Below are 17,765 nucleotides of genomic sequence, written 5' to 3'. Positions count from 1 at the left end.
AGCAGTGGTTTGAATGACCTCTCTTTAGGAGCCCTAGGTCACTGGCTGGATTTCTACCTCCCTACATTACAGGCTCTTCCTGTATTGGGAGTGGCAGTTGGCCAGGGCATTATATTTCCACTGGCCTGAAAACATACAGACCCTGATGAGCAGAGGCTTGTGAGAGGGAGGAGGACAGCAACACAGGAAAGACTGAAACACATCATTGGGGCCCTTGGTCTAGGGATTCTTCAAGGGGAAGGTTGGGGTCCTTAGGTGGAGCAGTTAGTGCAGTAGTACCTAAAAAACAGCAGCAGAGCTGTGTCTGGTTTCCTGAAGCGAAGCCTCGAGTGAAGACTCTCTAGATTCATGAACCTCTTTTTATAGAATAGTTTTCATACCAGAGAGTTTGGGGAATATGTAGGTTTTAGAGCTTAAAGGAAATTTGTTCACTGTTCACAAAAACCGATTGTTTCACAGAGAAACTTTGATTTCAGCTTGAATCCACTTACTGCCAGAGGTTAGGAAATAGCATACCAAAGCGTAATAACTCAGAGCGACTTAACCAGAGGTTGAGTTGTTTCCATTCCTGATCAATTCCTTCTCTTAAATGTGTCACCACCTTAGGATACCTGGAAGGTTCGTGAAAGAAAACGTCCTAGGCATTAGTTGTCTGCCTTCACAGGGACACCGTGGGATGGGGAGAGGGGTAGATTTTGTGTGTGAGAGCGTGCGTGCACACGCGTGTGTGTATATACGCCAACTGCTCTTGGGCATGTGCCTCCTGAATGAGCTGGCTGTATTTATAGGATGGAAACTTTCCCTGCGGTGGCCGAGAAGGTCCTCAAGGAGTTCCAGGTGTTGTTGCAGCATAGTCCCTCTCCGATTGGAAGTACCCGCATGCTGCAGCTTATGACCATCAACATGTTTGCGGTACACAACTCTCAGTTGAAAGGTAAGGAATGGCTCGTTTCTTTATCTACGCAGGTAATCTAGCCATCTCGTTTCTTTTTTTTTTTTTAATTTTTTTAATGTTTTATTTATTTCTAGGAGAGAGAGGGAGAGAGACAGCGTGAGCAGGGGAGGGTCAGAGAGAGAGGGAGTCACAGACTGAAACAGGCTCCAGGCTCTGAGCTGGCAGTCAGCACAGAGCCCGACGCAGGGCTCGAACCCACGAACCGCGAGATCATGACCTAAGCGAAAGTCGGATGCTCAACCGACTAAGCCACCCAGGCGCCCCTCCATTCAGTTAATTTTTAACACAATAGATAACATTTTGAAAAGAACGAGAAGAACTGAACTGATATCCCACCAATCACACCAGGACAGACAGCTGGAATGATAGCATGGGCGATTCTGCTGAGACATTTGAATGCACATGCTTATATNAACAGGCTCCAGGCTCTGAGCTGGCAGTCAGCACAGAGCCCGACGCAGGGCTCGAACCCACGAACCGCGAGATCATGACCTAAGTGAAAGTCGGACGCTTAACCGACTAAGCCACCCAGGTGCCCCAACCATCTTGTTTCTTTACTATGCTACCATACCACTCCATTCGGCTGATACACACACACACACACACACACACACACACACACACACACACACACACACGCTTCCCTCTCATTGTTTCTCAGATTTTCAGTTTACTCTTTGAAATCTGTATGACTCTCTGGTGCTTGGGTGGGATGAAAGGAGGGAGTCATGGGTATGGAGCTTAATTTGCAAACCCAGAGATGCTGTTGCACATCTGGCCATGCTAAAGGCAGCAGCAAGGCCTCTTGGAGGCTGCAGACCCACAGCCTCTCCCAGGGGAGAGGCATTGCTGAAATGTTTCATTGCAGAGACCATACGCTTGGCAGGGATTGGGAATAGCTGTTTCTGGACTCATGTACCCTGTTTGTTCGATATGGAAAAGTCTAGTTCCCTATGGGCTATCCCTTGTGGGAGCCTGCCAGGGAGTACGAACAGTGAATTGATGAGCTTTGGTGACTCAAGCTGGAAGCACAAAAATCACCAGGCCCGAGATTTGGCTATCATACTGGTGTGCATTCTGAAATGCTTTTCTGAACACTGGGGTTTTCTGACTGGGGTTTTTAACACTGGAGAGGGAGGGGCTGATTGGCAGGAGTTTTAAATGTTCTGAGGAGCAGATCACTGTTGAAGGATGTTACCAGGATCCCTCCCCTCCACCCCACTTAGGTAAGGATGATGATGTGGTTTGACTGGACAAACTATGTAGCACGAGGGTGACACTGTTTTGTGTGTTTATTTGGTCCGTCTGCCAAAGAACCATTTCGGCGCATTGACAGAGACTGTTTGGTGTCAGGGCTGGAAGCTTGTTATCTGAAATGCCAAGAAGTGGGATTTGTCCCGTACAGACTCTGTTGTAAAACAGACCTGGCCTTTCTGGACAGAGTGTTGCTAGTTCTCTTGTTGCATCTCTTCTTAGCGCTTTCTCCCTCTGAGGTGGATTTGTTTCCCTTCCCATTCGTGTTTGGGGGTTATGCTTCAGCTCGCTGGTGTTGGAGGGGGTGGATTTCTTGCCTGATGAGTGTGTATGCCACACTTGCCCTCGAAACGTGGCTCCTCCTGGGACTCTCTGCAAGGTCCTCTGCTGCTCCGCCTGGCTTTTCAGTCTTAGAGGATTTTCTCATCTTGTGCTTCCTGCTACAACATTTAGAATTCCCAGCAGAAGTCGAGATGCAGAGGCTTAGGTGCCGTTTTGAGGCCGGCTTGTTATTCCTGAGAATACCTCTGAGGAAGCACGCGCTCCTGAGGGGGCAGCGGGAGTTTCCGGAAAGGAGGAAATAAAGTTTGTGAAGTGCTGTCATGGTGAGGCTGTGAAGTCCAAAGGGGAGGGGGATTGATTCCTTTGCTGTTACTCCGCTGGTTCTGCCAGGTGGGAGGCTCACCAGACTCAGGAGATGCCTTCCTGTTTATTTTCCTGCCTGCCTCCAGCAGCCACACAGAATTCAGGGAGTTGCTTGTCACAGAACCGCAGCCTCTGCCAAGGTACGGTTCCGGCCTCAGGTGACCCGTGGTCTCAGGAGGTGTGAATGTAAAGGACCTGTAGTCCTCGCCTGTGAAGCATCTGTTGTCAGCAGCTTCTGCTCCATGAAAAGGAATGCCTTGGCCTTTTCATAGGCCACCAGTGAGTCCTTTTCTTGTAGCTGCTGTTACGTAAAGGTTAAGAAAATATGGGTGAAAGGAAGGTGAGATGGTGAGAACGGAGAAAGAAGAAAATAGGTGGTTCTCCCATCTGAGGCCAAGGTTCTTTTTTTTTTTTTTAGGACTCTTTTGCATCCGTGGTCGGTCATAATGAGGACCTGCTAGCCAAGAAGGACATGTCAAAGCCTGTGCTTGAGACCCTTCCCTTCTCCTCATTTCTGGCCTCGTCCTGACACTTACCTCCATGAGGCAGCTGGGGCCAAGGGGAGTAGGAGCTGAGGTGGTCAGAAGCTCCAAGAGCGTTTCAGGGAAAAACAGCCCGGGCCGCAGGATATAACACTCAACTAGGACAGAGCTCTGTGGACGTGCTGCCAAGTACCCGGTGTGCAGTTGAGGCGGCCGTCCAGACCCCATTGTGTGGGCTACCATTGGGAGAGGGGTGAGCAGAGCACTCAGCAGGGCTGGTTGGTGGGAAGATGCACTTTTCCATTTCCCAGCACATGAGTCATCTTCTCTGGGCCCCTGTGCTGTGCTTGCACGGACAGTGGCAAGAAGGGGGTGTTGTGGCTGAGTAGCAGCATCTGTGCCGGGGGTGGAGAGGGAAGGGGGTTGGGGACAGGGTAAAGATTTAAATCCTTCACTAATCAGCAGCAGTTTGAATCACATTTTTATGAGTAAGGAAGTGATAAATCAGCCCTGAGTGTTCAGCCCGCAAGTCCTGTCAGCTGGTGCCCTTCTAAAGGCTTCTCCCCAGGCCAGTCTGCTTGCTGTCAGAGTCACCACCCAGACGCCGAACCCTGACTGTCTGAAACCGGGAAGCAAGGGCCTAATGCTGCCTGGCCCTCCCAGGTGCTTGGGGTCGTGGCGATTTGGCAGTCACTGCGAGTTACAGAACATCTGGGCCATCATTTTTCTTTCCATTCCTTCTTGGACATGTCCTTCTGGGTGGGTGTTTGCATATGTCAGTTCCTGGATTCTGTGGAGAAGGAACATTCCAGCCTGAAGCAGAGGTGATCTGTGGCCCCCAAGGCAGTCGAGATCCTTTCAGTCTGGGCCTGGGCCTTCCTTGTAGATGTGGTACCTTAGGAGTATGATTTGAAGAGCAACAGGGATGTCATTACTAAAAAGTATGTTCTTATTGATACCTCAAACTCGTTTTGTGTGTCTGTATGTTCTATGACACCCTTGTGTTACTCTCCTCTTTTCAGAATACCAATAGTTGAGAGATAAAAATGATACTGTTACTCACTCTGTAGTGTGATTACTTTTTAAATGTGCTTTCCTTGTGGTCAAGAGAGACACAAAACTGTTTAAAAGCTTTGGATGCCTCCTAAGGAAAAATGGAGGAGAAAAACTTATCAAGTGTTGGGTTAAAGACATCTTTCCCCTTTTCCTAGGCTATAGTTTTCCCTGGCACTCAGGAAGGCAGAGGATGGAGGTCAGGTTTGCCCTCTTCACACAGGGGAAAAGAAATTGAATTTTGCCACATCATTTAACCAACTGAACTTTCCGATGTCAGCAGTGATCTTAAAATTCAAGGGGTGCCTGGCTGGTTCAGTAGGTGGAGTGTGCAGCTCTTGATCTCAGGGCTGTGAGTTCGAGTCCCATGTTGGGTATAGAGATAACTTAAAAAATAAAATCTTAAAAAAAAAAAGTATGGGTTGAGGGCCATTGGCGGGGGAGACTTTTATCTCCTCTCATATGGACCCTTTGCAAAAATTATGCCTCAGTGGAACTGCAGAGTCTAGAAGCCTGCACAGAGGTGACTGGGGACAAATGAATTTGAGGGATGCTTGGAGACTCTTCGCAAAGTGTCTACTATTTAGTAGCTTTTGTTGAATGCATGGATGAAGGCCACAGTTCTGGGCAAGGCAGCTCTCATTGAACAGTGTGTTCCTTACCTGGCCCATGTCCAGAATTGTCCTTTGGCGAGTGATGGGTGGTGGTGAGATAGGTGGTTCCCAGAGTGATGTCACAGTGGGTAATGTCTCTACAGCATTCCTGAGCCTGGAGGGAGAAATGGGGCCTTCGCCACGTGCCTCAGCCTTTAACACTTCCGTGGCCGTCTGATTGGCTGATGTGATGCTGGACAGTGAACTGTTGATCTAAACCACAAACACTCCAAGAATTTTAATTTTTTAAAAATTCTGTAATATAAGGAAATAAACTAGAGTTTCTTGAAGAGGAATAATTGAAGCAGTGTTTGTGGTAGGGCATCACTGAAACCCATTGCATCCCCCATCTGTGCCCAATTTGCTCCAATCTGGCCTTCCCCCCCCCTTGCCTTTTTTTTTTTCTACCCCTCTCGGTCTTTCTCTTTTTAAAAAAATATGTTTTATAATTCCTGGAATCAAAACCATCTCAGGCACACACTGTTTTATTTTACTGTATTATTGGATTATACTTCCTATAAATCATTGGATGTTATTCATTGGCCACCACTGGAATAACTTCCCTTTTCTGTGCCCTGGCCCCCTCTTTTTCCTCCTCCTTTTCCTCCTCCACCAGTTCATAGACTAGGCCTCCATTTCAGCCTTGCAGAAAAGCTCTGGTGGCAGCAAGAGGGCACCCAAGAGACACTTCTTGTATGTGCCGTCGGGGCTCCCTGCTTTTAGGGAGCATTTAGGGGCTGGGATTGAGGTAGGGCTGGACTGGCATTATCATTTATGCTTGCTCTTATGGTTTGTTAGGAATCCTGAATTGGAGGAGGAAGAGGGAGTGCCGCATGTTATCTCCAGAGGGATGGAGAGTCCCATCTGGGACCGATAGCAGCTAACCCAGATGTTGGGATGCTTGAGGTGGAGACCCCACACCTTCCTGCTGCTGTTGTGTATGCAGATTGAGTCTAGTCGAGAAGTTTGCTTCACAACCAAAGTTCCTTTGATCTCCGGCTACGTCCACTTTACAGATCTTGAGTATAGCAGTCTTCTCCTCTGTGGCGACTCACTTCTGTCTGAGTCTCTCACCAAAGCAAAATGTATGAAGTGACTAATCCTCTGCTTGTCAGAGCAGTTGTACAGGAAATCCTCCTTTCATAAGGGGTTAGGCTTGAGTTTAGCTGTATAAACTGTCCCTCTCATTCCTCCTTCTATATCTCTAGTGGTCGAAGCCCTGGGGCTTTTTCTCCTAAAGGATCCATAAGTAGATTTCTCCAGGTAGTCAGCACTGCCTGACCTTCACTTTCAGAACTGCTCGGTTTAGAGTAAATTAACAAAGAAAGAGCAGGCATGGCCAACAAATTTTTGTGAGAAATAGATTCAGAGGTCAGAAGAGGCTAGGCTTTCGAAGGCAGGCCAGAGGAGGACGCATCCTTCAGCTATGCCCTCTATCCCTCTGGGGGAGATATAACTATCAACAGGTTGCTTAGTATAGCCTTCTTCCCTCAGAATTCTCTGCAAAAACAGAAAAAGTTAAAGAAGTGAGTATATCAAGGGACTGCCCTATCTTTCTTGACTCTGATTTCCAGGGTCCTTGTTTTCAGAACAAATCTGTTACTTTAGGCTGGGGAAGGAGAAACAGTTATGAAAAGCTAAAGAAATAAAAAAAATTTAGTCATATCAACAAAAGTAAGCCCCTCACCCTGTCATTTGAAGAAGTGATTTCTGTGTTTGCCTCAACACGATGCTGTGGTTTGGTGTCCTTGGTCCTTTGGTTTGGAGTGCTGACGTGCAACATCCCATCAGTACCCAGGAACTGAAATGGGCCAGATAGCTCATGTCTCTTGCCATTTTGCAGCTTCCCAGTTTGATTTTCTTTTGCTCCATGAAGAACTTGCTCTGAAAAGGAAGACATTATTGACAGGAATGTTGGCAGCAGGACTCTCAGCTGCTTTTTCTGAGTTGTCTTTAAGCTTTTCCTGAGGAGAAAAATTCTAAATGTGTAGCTTACAGGGGGCTCAGGCCAGATAGGTACTGTGTGTTGAAGACACAGGGGAAGTAGGTATGTTCTGGGGATGGGGTCAGAGGGAGTAAGTTGTACTTTGTATCCTAACCAGTTAGATGGTGGTCTGAGAGAGAATCGTAGCCTTCAAGAGGTAGTAGCTAATGATGGCCACTGTGTTAAGACTTGATGACATTTTATAGTTGCTGTGTATGTATTTACATTTGTTTTTTCCTATCACCTGTTTGAGACAGGTGGGACAGATGTTTTGTATCTTATTTTATAGATGAAACATAGCAGAAAGGTTTAGTAACTTAATCAAGGTTGCACAGCTAGTAAATTACACACAGGCCATAAGTGTCCAGCCTTCTCTATCAGAAGATGCAAAAACTTCTCTGGACTTACTTGAGACAGTTAAACAATGCAAGCATCCCCCCTCGACCCCTCCAAAATCTGAGCAGCTGCTGTTCTTTGTTGCAAAATGTGATCCTGGAGTCTGATTTGAGACTGAAGAAGAACAAGTAGAGATGAAGGAGTTGGGGGGTCAGAATTCTCCTAGACTGCTTGAGCCTCTAGTGGGACCACAGGTAATAAGCTGGCAGAAGGATATGGTTTAGAGATAACAAAATTGTTGGGGTTCTAGATTTACTGTTCTCATGGGTAAGGGGGAATCTCCCTCTCACAGTGGAAAGCATTTAAAAAAATTTTTTTTAATGTTTATTTTTGAGAGAGAGAGAGAGACTCAGAGTGTGAGCAGGGGAGGTGCAGAGAGAGAGGGAGACACAGAATCAGAAGCAGGCTCCAGGCTCTGTGCTGACAGATGTGGGGCTCGAACTCACAAACCGTAAGATCATGACCTGAGCCAAAGATAGACACTCAAACCACTGAACCACCCAGGTGCCCCTGGAAAACATTGTTAATGACTAGTTGGTAAAAGTAATTTTCAGTCTTTCTCTTGGGAAATGTAGTGTCTGTGTGTCTGTCTCTTTTAAAGGACTTTTTAGGAGCAGCATTTCTTATTGTCACAGTCTTTTCTAATATCCTTCTTGCTTTTAAAATAGAAGCTTTTCAGGGTGCCTGGGTGGCTCGCTCAGTTAAGCAATCAATTCCTGGTATGGCTCAGATCATGATCTCATGGTTCGTGATTTTGAGCCCCATGTCAGGCTCTGCACTGACAGTGTGGAGCCTGCTTGGGAGTTTTTCTCTCACCCTTTCTCTCTGCCCCTCCTGCGTTCTCTCTCTCAAAATTAATAAATAAAACTTAAAAAAAATTAAAATGTTAAAAAGAGGCTTTCCACATGCCATTCTTTTTTTTTTTTTTTTTATTAAGTTTTTTAATGTTTGTTTATTTCAGAGAGAGACAGAGTGTGACCGGGGAGGGGCAGAGAAAGAGGGAGACACAGAATCTGAAGCAGGCTCTAGGCTCCAGGCTCTGAGCTCAGCACAAGGCCCAGTGTGGAGCTGAAACTCACAAACCCTAAGTTCATGACCTGAGCAGAAGTCAGACACTCAGCCGACTAAGGAGCCCCTCGCATGCCATCCTTAGAAGAGACTGTGACTCTTATTTTTGGCCTATATCACTCATGCAGAAAAGAGGATGACAGAGTAAATCATTTGAAAGGACGATAAAGTGAATACTCATGGAACCCCCACCTAGGTTAAGAAATAAAATCTTGTTAGCACCTCAGAAGCTCCTTGTTGTGTTTTGTGCACGTGGTAGTTCTTGCTCACCCTTCCGGGTATTTGTCATCCTGACCTGTGGAGTTCATCCCCTTACTCTTTTTCCTAGTGTTGTTATAAGTACGTCTTCTTAAACAAAACATAGTTTGGTTTTGCTTGCATATAAATGGAATTATGCGTAATCATATTATTTACATTCTTTTTTCTCTGGCTTATTTTGTTCCATGTAATGTTTGTGAGTTCTGTCCATATTGGTGTGTGTGGTTGTAGTTTATCCATTTTCATTCCTATAATACTATATTTTATTCATTTATTACGGTTTACCCATTCTTATGTTTAAGGGCATTTGAGTTGTTTTCTCTTTGGGGTTGTTATGAGTCCACTGACAGTTATTGTAATTATTAGAGTATTTGGATTTTTATATACTGTATCATTTATTCATTCATTCATTCATTCATTCATTCATTCATTCATTTAGAGAGCACGCGACCAGGGTAGGGGCACAGTGTGAGAGGAAGGAGAGAATTCCAAGCAGGGTCTGCACTTTCAGTCTAGAGCTGGACGCGGGGCTTGAATTCACAAACTGTGAGATCATGACCTGAGCCGAGACCAAGTCAGATGCCCAACTGACTGAGCCACTCAGGCGTCCCTATACTGTCTTATTTTTTAAAAATAAGCTTTTACTGGGGCATCTGGATGGCTCAGTCAGTTAAGCATCCGACTTCGGCTCAGGTCATGATCTCATGGTTCATGGGTTCAAGCCCCACTTCGGGCTCTGTGCTGACAGCTAGCTCAGAGCCTGGAGCCTGTTTCAGATTCTGTGTCTCCCTCTCTCTCTGATCCTCCCCCGTTCACGCTGTCTCTCTCTCTCTCAGAAATAAATAAAAACATTAAAAAAAAAAAAAAGGTTTTACTGAGGTAAAGTATTTACACAATAAAATGAACCCATTTTAAGAGTGCAAAGAATGCATTTCAATGAATTTGATCAATTTATATACCTGGATAACAATCAAAATACAAAACATTCTATCATCCCAAAAAGTTTTTTTTGTGTGCCCGTGCCAGTTGACCTCCATTCCTACCCCTGGCCCCAGGCAAACCACCGATCCGCTTTCTGTCACCATAACACTGAATGTGTCTTTTCTGGAGTTTCGTATAAATGGAATCATTACTCACTTTCATGTGTCTGATATTTATTCATGTTGTTTGTATGCATCAGTACTGCATTCCCTTGTACTACTGAATAGTATTCTACTGTGAGGGTATAATGCTGTTTTGTTTATCTAGTTACCTGTTGATAAATGTTTGGGTTGTTTCTACTGTTGGGCTATTATGAACAAAATTGCCGCCAGTGTTTGTCTGAAAGCCTTTTTGTAAACATATATTTTAATCCCTTGGGTAAATATCCAGGAGTAGATGTTCTGGGTCATACAGTAAAGTATATGTTTAACTTCATAAGAAACTGCTAAATTGTTTTCCAAAGTAGTTGAACCGTTTTACATTCCTTGCAGCACGGTGTAGGAGTTCCAATTTCTTTGCATCCTTGCCAGCATTTGGTATTGTCAGTCTTCTTTACTTTAGTGGTTCTGGTGGGTACGTGGAGCCATTTCATTTTGGTTTTAATTTCATTTTGTGTTTCCCTAATGACTGAGGATGATGAGTGACTTTTCATTTGTATGTTTACTATTTGTATATCTTCTTTGGTAAGTATCTACATAAATCTTTTGCCCATTGAAAAATCAAGTTGTGTGCCTTTATTATTAAGTTTCAAGATTTCTCTCTACGATCTGAATATAAGCCCCTTATCAGATATCTATTTTGCAGATATTTTCCCCTAATGCTTTCCCATTCTCCTACCCGTTTTGTTCCCTTTCTTTCTTCTTTCTTACTTTCTTTTGGATTTCTTCCCCCACTCTTTCTTCCCCTTTCCCTACTAGTTTCCTTTTCTTTTATTAGTGGTTACCCTAGGAATGAGAGCATGTATACTTACTTGCCAAAGTCAGGTTATTCAGCACTTTCACTCTCTTCTGAAATAATACAGGGGCCATGGAATTCTTAAATTCTATATTGTATCTCTCCAGTTTATAGGCTGCTTTGTCATGTATTTCAATTGTCTTTTTCCTTTCAAACCCTAAAAGACAAATTATTGTTGTTGTTGTTGTAGTTATGTTGTTGGTAAATGCTTGTTTAGACCCACTCATGTTTAGTACTTTCTTTTCATTCTTTTTTGCATTTCATAATCTCCACCTGGGATCATTTTCTTTCTGCATCAAGTATATTCTTTAGAATGAATTTAGTGAAATTCTTTTCATGTCAGATTTTTTCAGTTTTTATTTGTCTAAAGGCTTTATTTTCCTTATTCCTTTTTTTTTTAAATGTTTTTAATTTATTTCTGAGAGAGAGAGAAAGAGAGAGAGAGACAGCGTGAGCAGCAGAGGGTCAGAGAGAGAGGGAGATACAGATTCTAAAGACAGGCTCCAGGCTCTGAGCTGGCAGTCAGCACAAAGCCCGATATGGGGCTTGAACCCACAAACCGTGTGATCATGACCTAAACCGAAGTCAGATGCTTAACCACCTGAGCCACTCAGGCGCCCCATCCTTATTCCTTTTTTAAAAAAATTATTAACTTAAAAAATTTTTTTAGTTTATTTATTTTGAGAGAGAGAGAGAGCGCGCGCGAGCATGGGTGCGGTAGGGGCAGAGAGAGAGGGAAAGAGAATTCCAGGCAGGCTCCTCGCTGACACAGTGCAGAGCCCAGCATGGGGTTGGAACTCAGGAATGGTGAGATCATGACCAGAGCTAAAATTAAGAGTTGGATGCTAAACCGACTGAGCCACCTAGGCACCCCTATTTTCCTTATTCCTAAAGTATCTATATTCACTGGTAATAGGATTCTGGGTTAACAGCTATTGTCCTTCAGTCCCCATTTAAGATAATTTATTTTCTCTGGGCTTTCACTGTTGCTGATTAAAAGCCAACCATCAGTCAAGTTGTTTCTTTCTTTTTTTTTTTTTTTTTTAATTTTATTTATTTCTAGGAGACAGAGAGAGACAGCGTGAGCAGGGGAGGGTCAGAGAGAGAGGGAGTGACAGACTCTGAAACAGGCTCCAGGCTCTGAGCTGGCAGTCAGCACAGAGCCCGATGCGGGGCTCGAACCCACGAACCACGAGATCATGACCTAAGGGAAAGTTGGATGCTTAACCGACTAAGCCACCCAGGCGCCCCAAGTTGTTTCTCTTTTAAAAATAATCTTTTTGGTTGCTTTCCAGGTCTTTTAAAAATTTAAAAAAAAAATTTTTTTTTAACTCTTTGATGTTTTGCAGTTTTAATGATTTGTCTAAGCTTGGATTTATTTTTTTATTCTTTCTGCTAGAGATTTGTTGGACTTCAGGTATCTGTGAGTTGATTTCAGCAGTTTTGGGAAATTCTTAGCTGCTTTTTATTTTTTTTTTATTTTTTTATTTTTTAAATATTTTTATTTGTTTCTAGGAGAGAGAGAGAGAGACAGCGTGAGCAGGGGAGGGTCAGAGAGAGGGAGACACAGACTCTGAAACAGGCTCCAGGCTCTGAGCTGGCAGTCAGCACAGAGCCCGACGCGGGGCTCGAACCCACGAACCGCGAGATCATGACCTAAGCGAAAGCCGGACGCTTAACCGACTGAGCCACCCAGGCACCCCTCTTAGCTGCTTTTTAAAAATATTACATCTGCCCATGCTTTCTCTTCTCCTTTTGTGACTCTAGTTAGTCAGAAGTTAGACCTTACTCTATGTCTTTAATGTCTCTTAAACCTCTTTCACTTTTATGACTTTGTGTTGTGCTCTGCCTTCCAGATAATTTCCTTAACTCTTGTCTTTTAGCTCACTGAATCTTTCCTTAGCTGTATCTAAGCTGCTAAATATGGCCTGCTGAGTTTTTTTTTTACTTCACTTAGATGTTTTTATTTCCAGATATGTTTTGTTCAAATCTGCTTTGTTTTTTTGTAGTTTCTTGTTCCCTGAACGTATTTGTGAGCTTGTCTTTTATGTCTTCAAAATATTATAAACGTGTTTATTTAAGACTCTATGAATAAGGGGTCCTTTTAGGTAAGCTAAGCTCTTATTTCTGCCGATTGTCATTCGTGTGCCTTGTTTCCTGTGCAATTAAAATTTTTTTTCTTATTTTCTTTGGAATTTCATTAGTGGGAGTGTTTGGAGTTCTGGGTTGAAAACTGGAAAAAGGACTCGAGTTTGCTTTTGCCCACAGCCTGGTGTGGGCAATTGAAAATAATCACTCTAAATTAAAATATCTGCTTGAGGGTTTATAGACCAGTCAGGTAATTTGAATTCAGGCTGCACACTCCTGTGAGGGCTAGTGCATGGTCTGTATTTTCAGTGCAATGTTTTTCCTCTTCTAGTTAACCCTAGGGTTTGACATAGTCACTTTTACATCTGTCTTATCAAGGGGCCGTGGGTTCTTCTTCTTCTCTTTTTTTTTTTAAATATTTGTTTATTTTTGAGAGAGAGAAAGATGCAGAGCACAATCATGGGAGGGGCAGAGAGAGAGAGGGAGACACAGAATCTGGAGCAGGCTCCAGGCTCAGAGCTGTCAGTACAGAGCCCGATGAGGGGCTCAAACTCATGAACCATGAGATCATGACCTGAGCCGAAGTCAGACACCCAATTGACTGAGCCACCCAGGCGCCCCATGGGGCCAAAGGTTATTTCTGATTCACCCTCATACCTTGGATGTAGTGCTGTAGGATCCCAGCTTAATCGCAGAGATTTTGGGCATCCTCTTAAGTTAGCTGTACCCATGAAGCTTTGGAAACCAAAGCTCAAGTTCCTCAGGTAGCAAATGGTCTTAGGGTGAAGTCTGGCTTTATTGCATGCACACTTTTATCTCTAGTTTCCCATCTTTACTCCATCTCTGACCAAAAGATTCCTTTTTAATTTCCTAACTCATGTATGTTTTCTAAAAAGATTTTTAGAATACTTTTTCCAGGATAATTAGTTATTTCCTTGGGAGAATAGATTGAGGTACCTAATCTGCTGGGTATGTTACTAGAGAAAATACTGTGACTCCTTTTTTCTTTTTACCTTCAGGCTTAAGCATTTGTTTAGCTCTGCCTGGAGCAGTGTGACGGGGCACCCATGAATTCAGGGTAGCAAGGGCATGTGGGCTGGTTTTCAAAGTAGCTCTTTTTCTTTTTCTTTTTCATTTTTTTAATGTTTTATTTATTTCTGAGAGAGGGAGAGACAACGTGAGCAGGGGAGGGTCAGAGAGAGGGAGACACAGAATCTGAAGCAGGCTCCAGGCTCTGAGCTAACTGTCAGCACAGAGCCCGACATGGGGCTCGAACCCACGGACCGTGAGATCATGACCTGAGCCGAAGTCGGATGCTTAACCAACTGAGCCACACAGGCACCCCCGAGTAGCTCTTTTTCTAGCTACTACAGTCTAACTTTATGGCAGATGGTATTACTGGGTTCACATTTTAAAATATTTCCAAGAGGTGTTCAAGGTGTAGACTACTTAGAAGACTACTTGGTGGGGAAGGAAGGTAAAGGGAGGCTTGCAGCTGAAATGATAGAAACCATTTATTACCAAAAGGATCTGAGCTAGAGATCTGGAAAAGAGTGCTCTCTAGTTTCAGCCACATTACATTACATATCTGCTGAACCCTTGTCGGCCCATAAAATCTTTTCCATTAGTCAGGGTGCTCTGTGCTTTTGTTCTTGACTTCTGCTGTTCCTAGAGCTGTTTAGTTGGCTTGTTATGTCTCAGTTTAGAAGGCAGATTGTCACATATTTAGAAATTTATTTACTGTAATTGCAGTTTTCTGGCTTCTTTAGGCCCCTGTTCAGATGCAGGACTCCCATCTTGAAGCTTATTTCAGAAAATGCCCCTGTGATCCCTTGCCCCAAGTGCCAACAACAGATGCATGAGTTGACACGCGGTAGGGAATTTCCAACTGCTGGGCAGGTTTCTGAAATCCGGACACGTGCTGTTCACACTTTGGCTTCTGAAGCAAGGATCAGTAGTTGGAGAGGGGAGGGGCTGGCAGGGGACTGGAGGGAGAAAGATCTTACGATGCCTGCCCAAGGCTTACGGCTGTGTCAGCTTTCTTCATCCCTTCTCCAGCTGGCGTTGGCAGGGTAGAATAAATCGCTGTAGAGTGGTTATGAGCCGAACTCACTGGGGGCTTCTTTGAGGCACACCTGTGACGTCATCCTGTTATCACTGCTTGTTCTGCATAACCTCTTTTCACCTCTCCCTTGAGAAAGGGTGATGCCCAGAACTCGTGTCAGGGCAATGAGTAGAGAGAAATGTTTGGTAATCATTTTGAGATGCCTGCTAAGGACACAATTGCAGGCCATTGACACATTCAAGATTCCACATTGGAAGAGAAAATCCTCTTTGTAAACATGGCCTGCATACCCCATAAACTTCTTTTTAAACATGAAAAGAAAGACAATCTAGAAAGACTTGAAACTCCTAAGTGGTCTCTCTTGATCCCCCTCTAAATACACACACACACACACACACACACACACACACACACACACACACTGCTCTCTATACAGCAGTGATTCTTTTGAAAACATCAGATCATGTCACTCTGTTCAGAATCTACCACTGGCTTCCCATTTCAGTCAGAGCAAAGCCATAGTCTTTACAGGAGAACTCCCCTCCTCCCCACTCTCCCACGTCGCCTCTCTCTGACCTCATTTGCTGCTACTGTTCTCCCCCTGGCTTGCTTATTTTGCCACCTTGGCCTTCCTGCAGGTCCTCCGGTAAGCCAGGGATTCTCCCACCTTTGAACCTTTGCATTAGCAGTTTGCTCTACTTAAATGCTCTGCTGCCAGCTGTCTGCATGGCAGACGCCTCCCCTCCTGGGAGTCTGCTGCAGTGACATCTCCGTGAGGCCTGCCACATCACCCTAGCAACAGTGCTGCACACCCTCCCTGCACCCCTTGATTGCCTCTATGTCCTGCTCGATTTTCTTTTTTCACAACTTGTATTCTCAATACTGGGTAACTCATTTTGGGGGCATGTATTTATTAATCATTTTCTCCTACTGCTCCTCCTCAAGAACATAAACTCCCTGCAGTTAGAGATCCTTGCCCTGTTTTATTCGCTGATGTATTATGTGTCTCTAGAACCATGCCTAGTGTCCTCTACGTTCTCAATAAATGTGTTCAACAAGTCAGTCTGGACAGTGCAGATTGAAAGGCAAGGCCTGGGGCATCTGTTATCTGGGGTCATCGTTGATAATCTTACAGTCTTCCTTTTTTTCTACCTTTTCCCTTGTGTTTCCTGACATCTCAGAAAACGTAATTTCCAAATATTTTGTAATCTGACATTAAATGAAAATACATTAAATGTGTTTTGGTATTTACTGTTAATCCTGGAATTTATGTCTTTGGGGGCTCTGGAAACCAAATTTCTTGGGGAACAGCGTTAAGTTCTATCCTTTGACATCTCCTAAATCTTCCATCATTTATTTTCATTCCTTTCTTCCTGCACATAACATTCTTTTAGTTCTCCTTTACTCATTTACTGTACTTTTACTTTCACTTAACTACAGTAGTTTTGTCCTCTTTATGTAAACTAATATTTAAATTAATTTTTTTATTTTGAGAGAGAGAGGGAGAGAAAGGCGGGGAGGGACAGAGAGAGAGAGGGAGAGAGAATCCCAAGCGGGCAAATTTTTCTGAACATAGTTGAAAAAATACTGAATATAAAAAAGATGTTTGATTCTACTGTTTTCACTTAGAGATATTCAAAGTTATAAAATTCTTTATAATCATGTTTAATGGCCGAATAATATTCTCTTATGAATGTGTTAAAATTCACTTAATCCTTATCTTGTTTTGGGGCATTTTTTTCTCACTTTTCTAGTATTGTGAATAATGCTGTAATTAACATCTTTGTACGTAAAACCTTTGTCTGCATTTCATACTGTTTTATTAGAATATATTTTTAGAAGTTTAGATTTTGGGTTAAAGAGTTTGAAGTCTTTTAGTGCTTTTGATACATGACGCTGGATTACTTTTTAAGAAGCTATGCCAGCTTCCACTCTTTAGCAGCAGTGTTTAACAATGCCCAGCTACCACCTCTTGCTGGCATTATAGTGTTTTTAATGTTTTATAGTCCTTGGCACAATGTAAACATTCATATATTTGTTGAGTAAACGATAGAACAAAACCCATCTCTTTTTTTTTTCAATAGACTTTGGTTTTTAGAGAAGTTTTACGTTCATAGCAAAATTGATCAGAAAGACCAGAGAATTCCCATATATCTCCTGCCCCCAAAACATACACCATCTCCCTGACTATCAACACTGGGAACCAGAGTGGCATATTTGTTACAGTTGATGAACCTATATTGATACATCATTGTCACCTGTAGCCCATAGTTTACATTAAGGGTCTACTTTTGATCTTGTATATTCTTTGGGTTTTGACAAATGTGTACTGACATGTATTCACCATTATAGTATCATGCAGAGTAAGTTCATTGCCCTAAAACAACTCTGTGGTCTGCCTATTCATCCCTCCCTCTCTCTCACTTCTGGTAACCACGGATCTTTTTACTGTCTCCATATTTTTGCCTTTTCCAGACTGTCATATAGTTGGGATCATATAGTATGTAGCCTTTTCCGATTGACTTCTTTCATTTACTAATATACATTTAACGTTCCTCCGTATCTTTTCATGGCTTCATAGCTCATTCCTTTTAGTATTGAATGATCTCCATTATCTGAATATACCATGGTTTATTTGCTAGCTAACCTACAGCTAACCTACTGAAGGACATCCTGGTTGCTCTAAGCTTTGGCAGTTATGAATAAAGCTGCTATAAACATCTGTGTGCAGGTTTTTATGTGAACATAGTTTTCAGCTCATTTGAGTAAATACTTAGCAATGAGATTACTAGATCATATGGTAAGACTATCTTTAGTTTTGTAAGAAACTGCCAAACTGTTTTCTAACTTAACATGTTTTAAATTGCATTTCTTTGATTACTGGTGAGAATGGGCATTTTTGTCTGTGTTTTATTGTTTATAGTTCTTT

General features: G+C 43.2%; 1 protein-coding gene across 1 annotated transcript in view; it reads left to right on the top strand.

Annotated features, from left to right (window-relative positions):
• SMG6 (SMG6 nonsense mediated mRNA decay factor) overlaps positions 1–17,765 on the top strand; it is a 229,888-nt gene that overhangs the window by 59,219 nt on the left and 152,904 nt on the right. The window contains exon 10 of the mRNA XM_039252642.1: positions 789–934. Coding sequence (XP_039108573.1) covers positions 789–934 — 146 coding nt within the window. The remainder of the gene's footprint in view (positions 1–788; positions 935–17,765) is intronic.

Source organism: Hyaena hyaena, unplaced genomic scaffold, assembly GCF_003009895.1.
Source record: "Hyaena hyaena isolate Hyena2069 unplaced genomic scaffold, ASM300989v1 scaffold_10, whole genome shotgun sequence".
Taxonomy (NCBI): domain Eukaryota; kingdom Metazoa; phylum Chordata; class Mammalia; order Carnivora; family Hyaenidae; genus Hyaena; species Hyaena hyaena.
The sequence above is the reverse complement of the archived record's forward strand: the minus strand, read 5'-3'. Positions and strand labels throughout refer to the sequence as shown.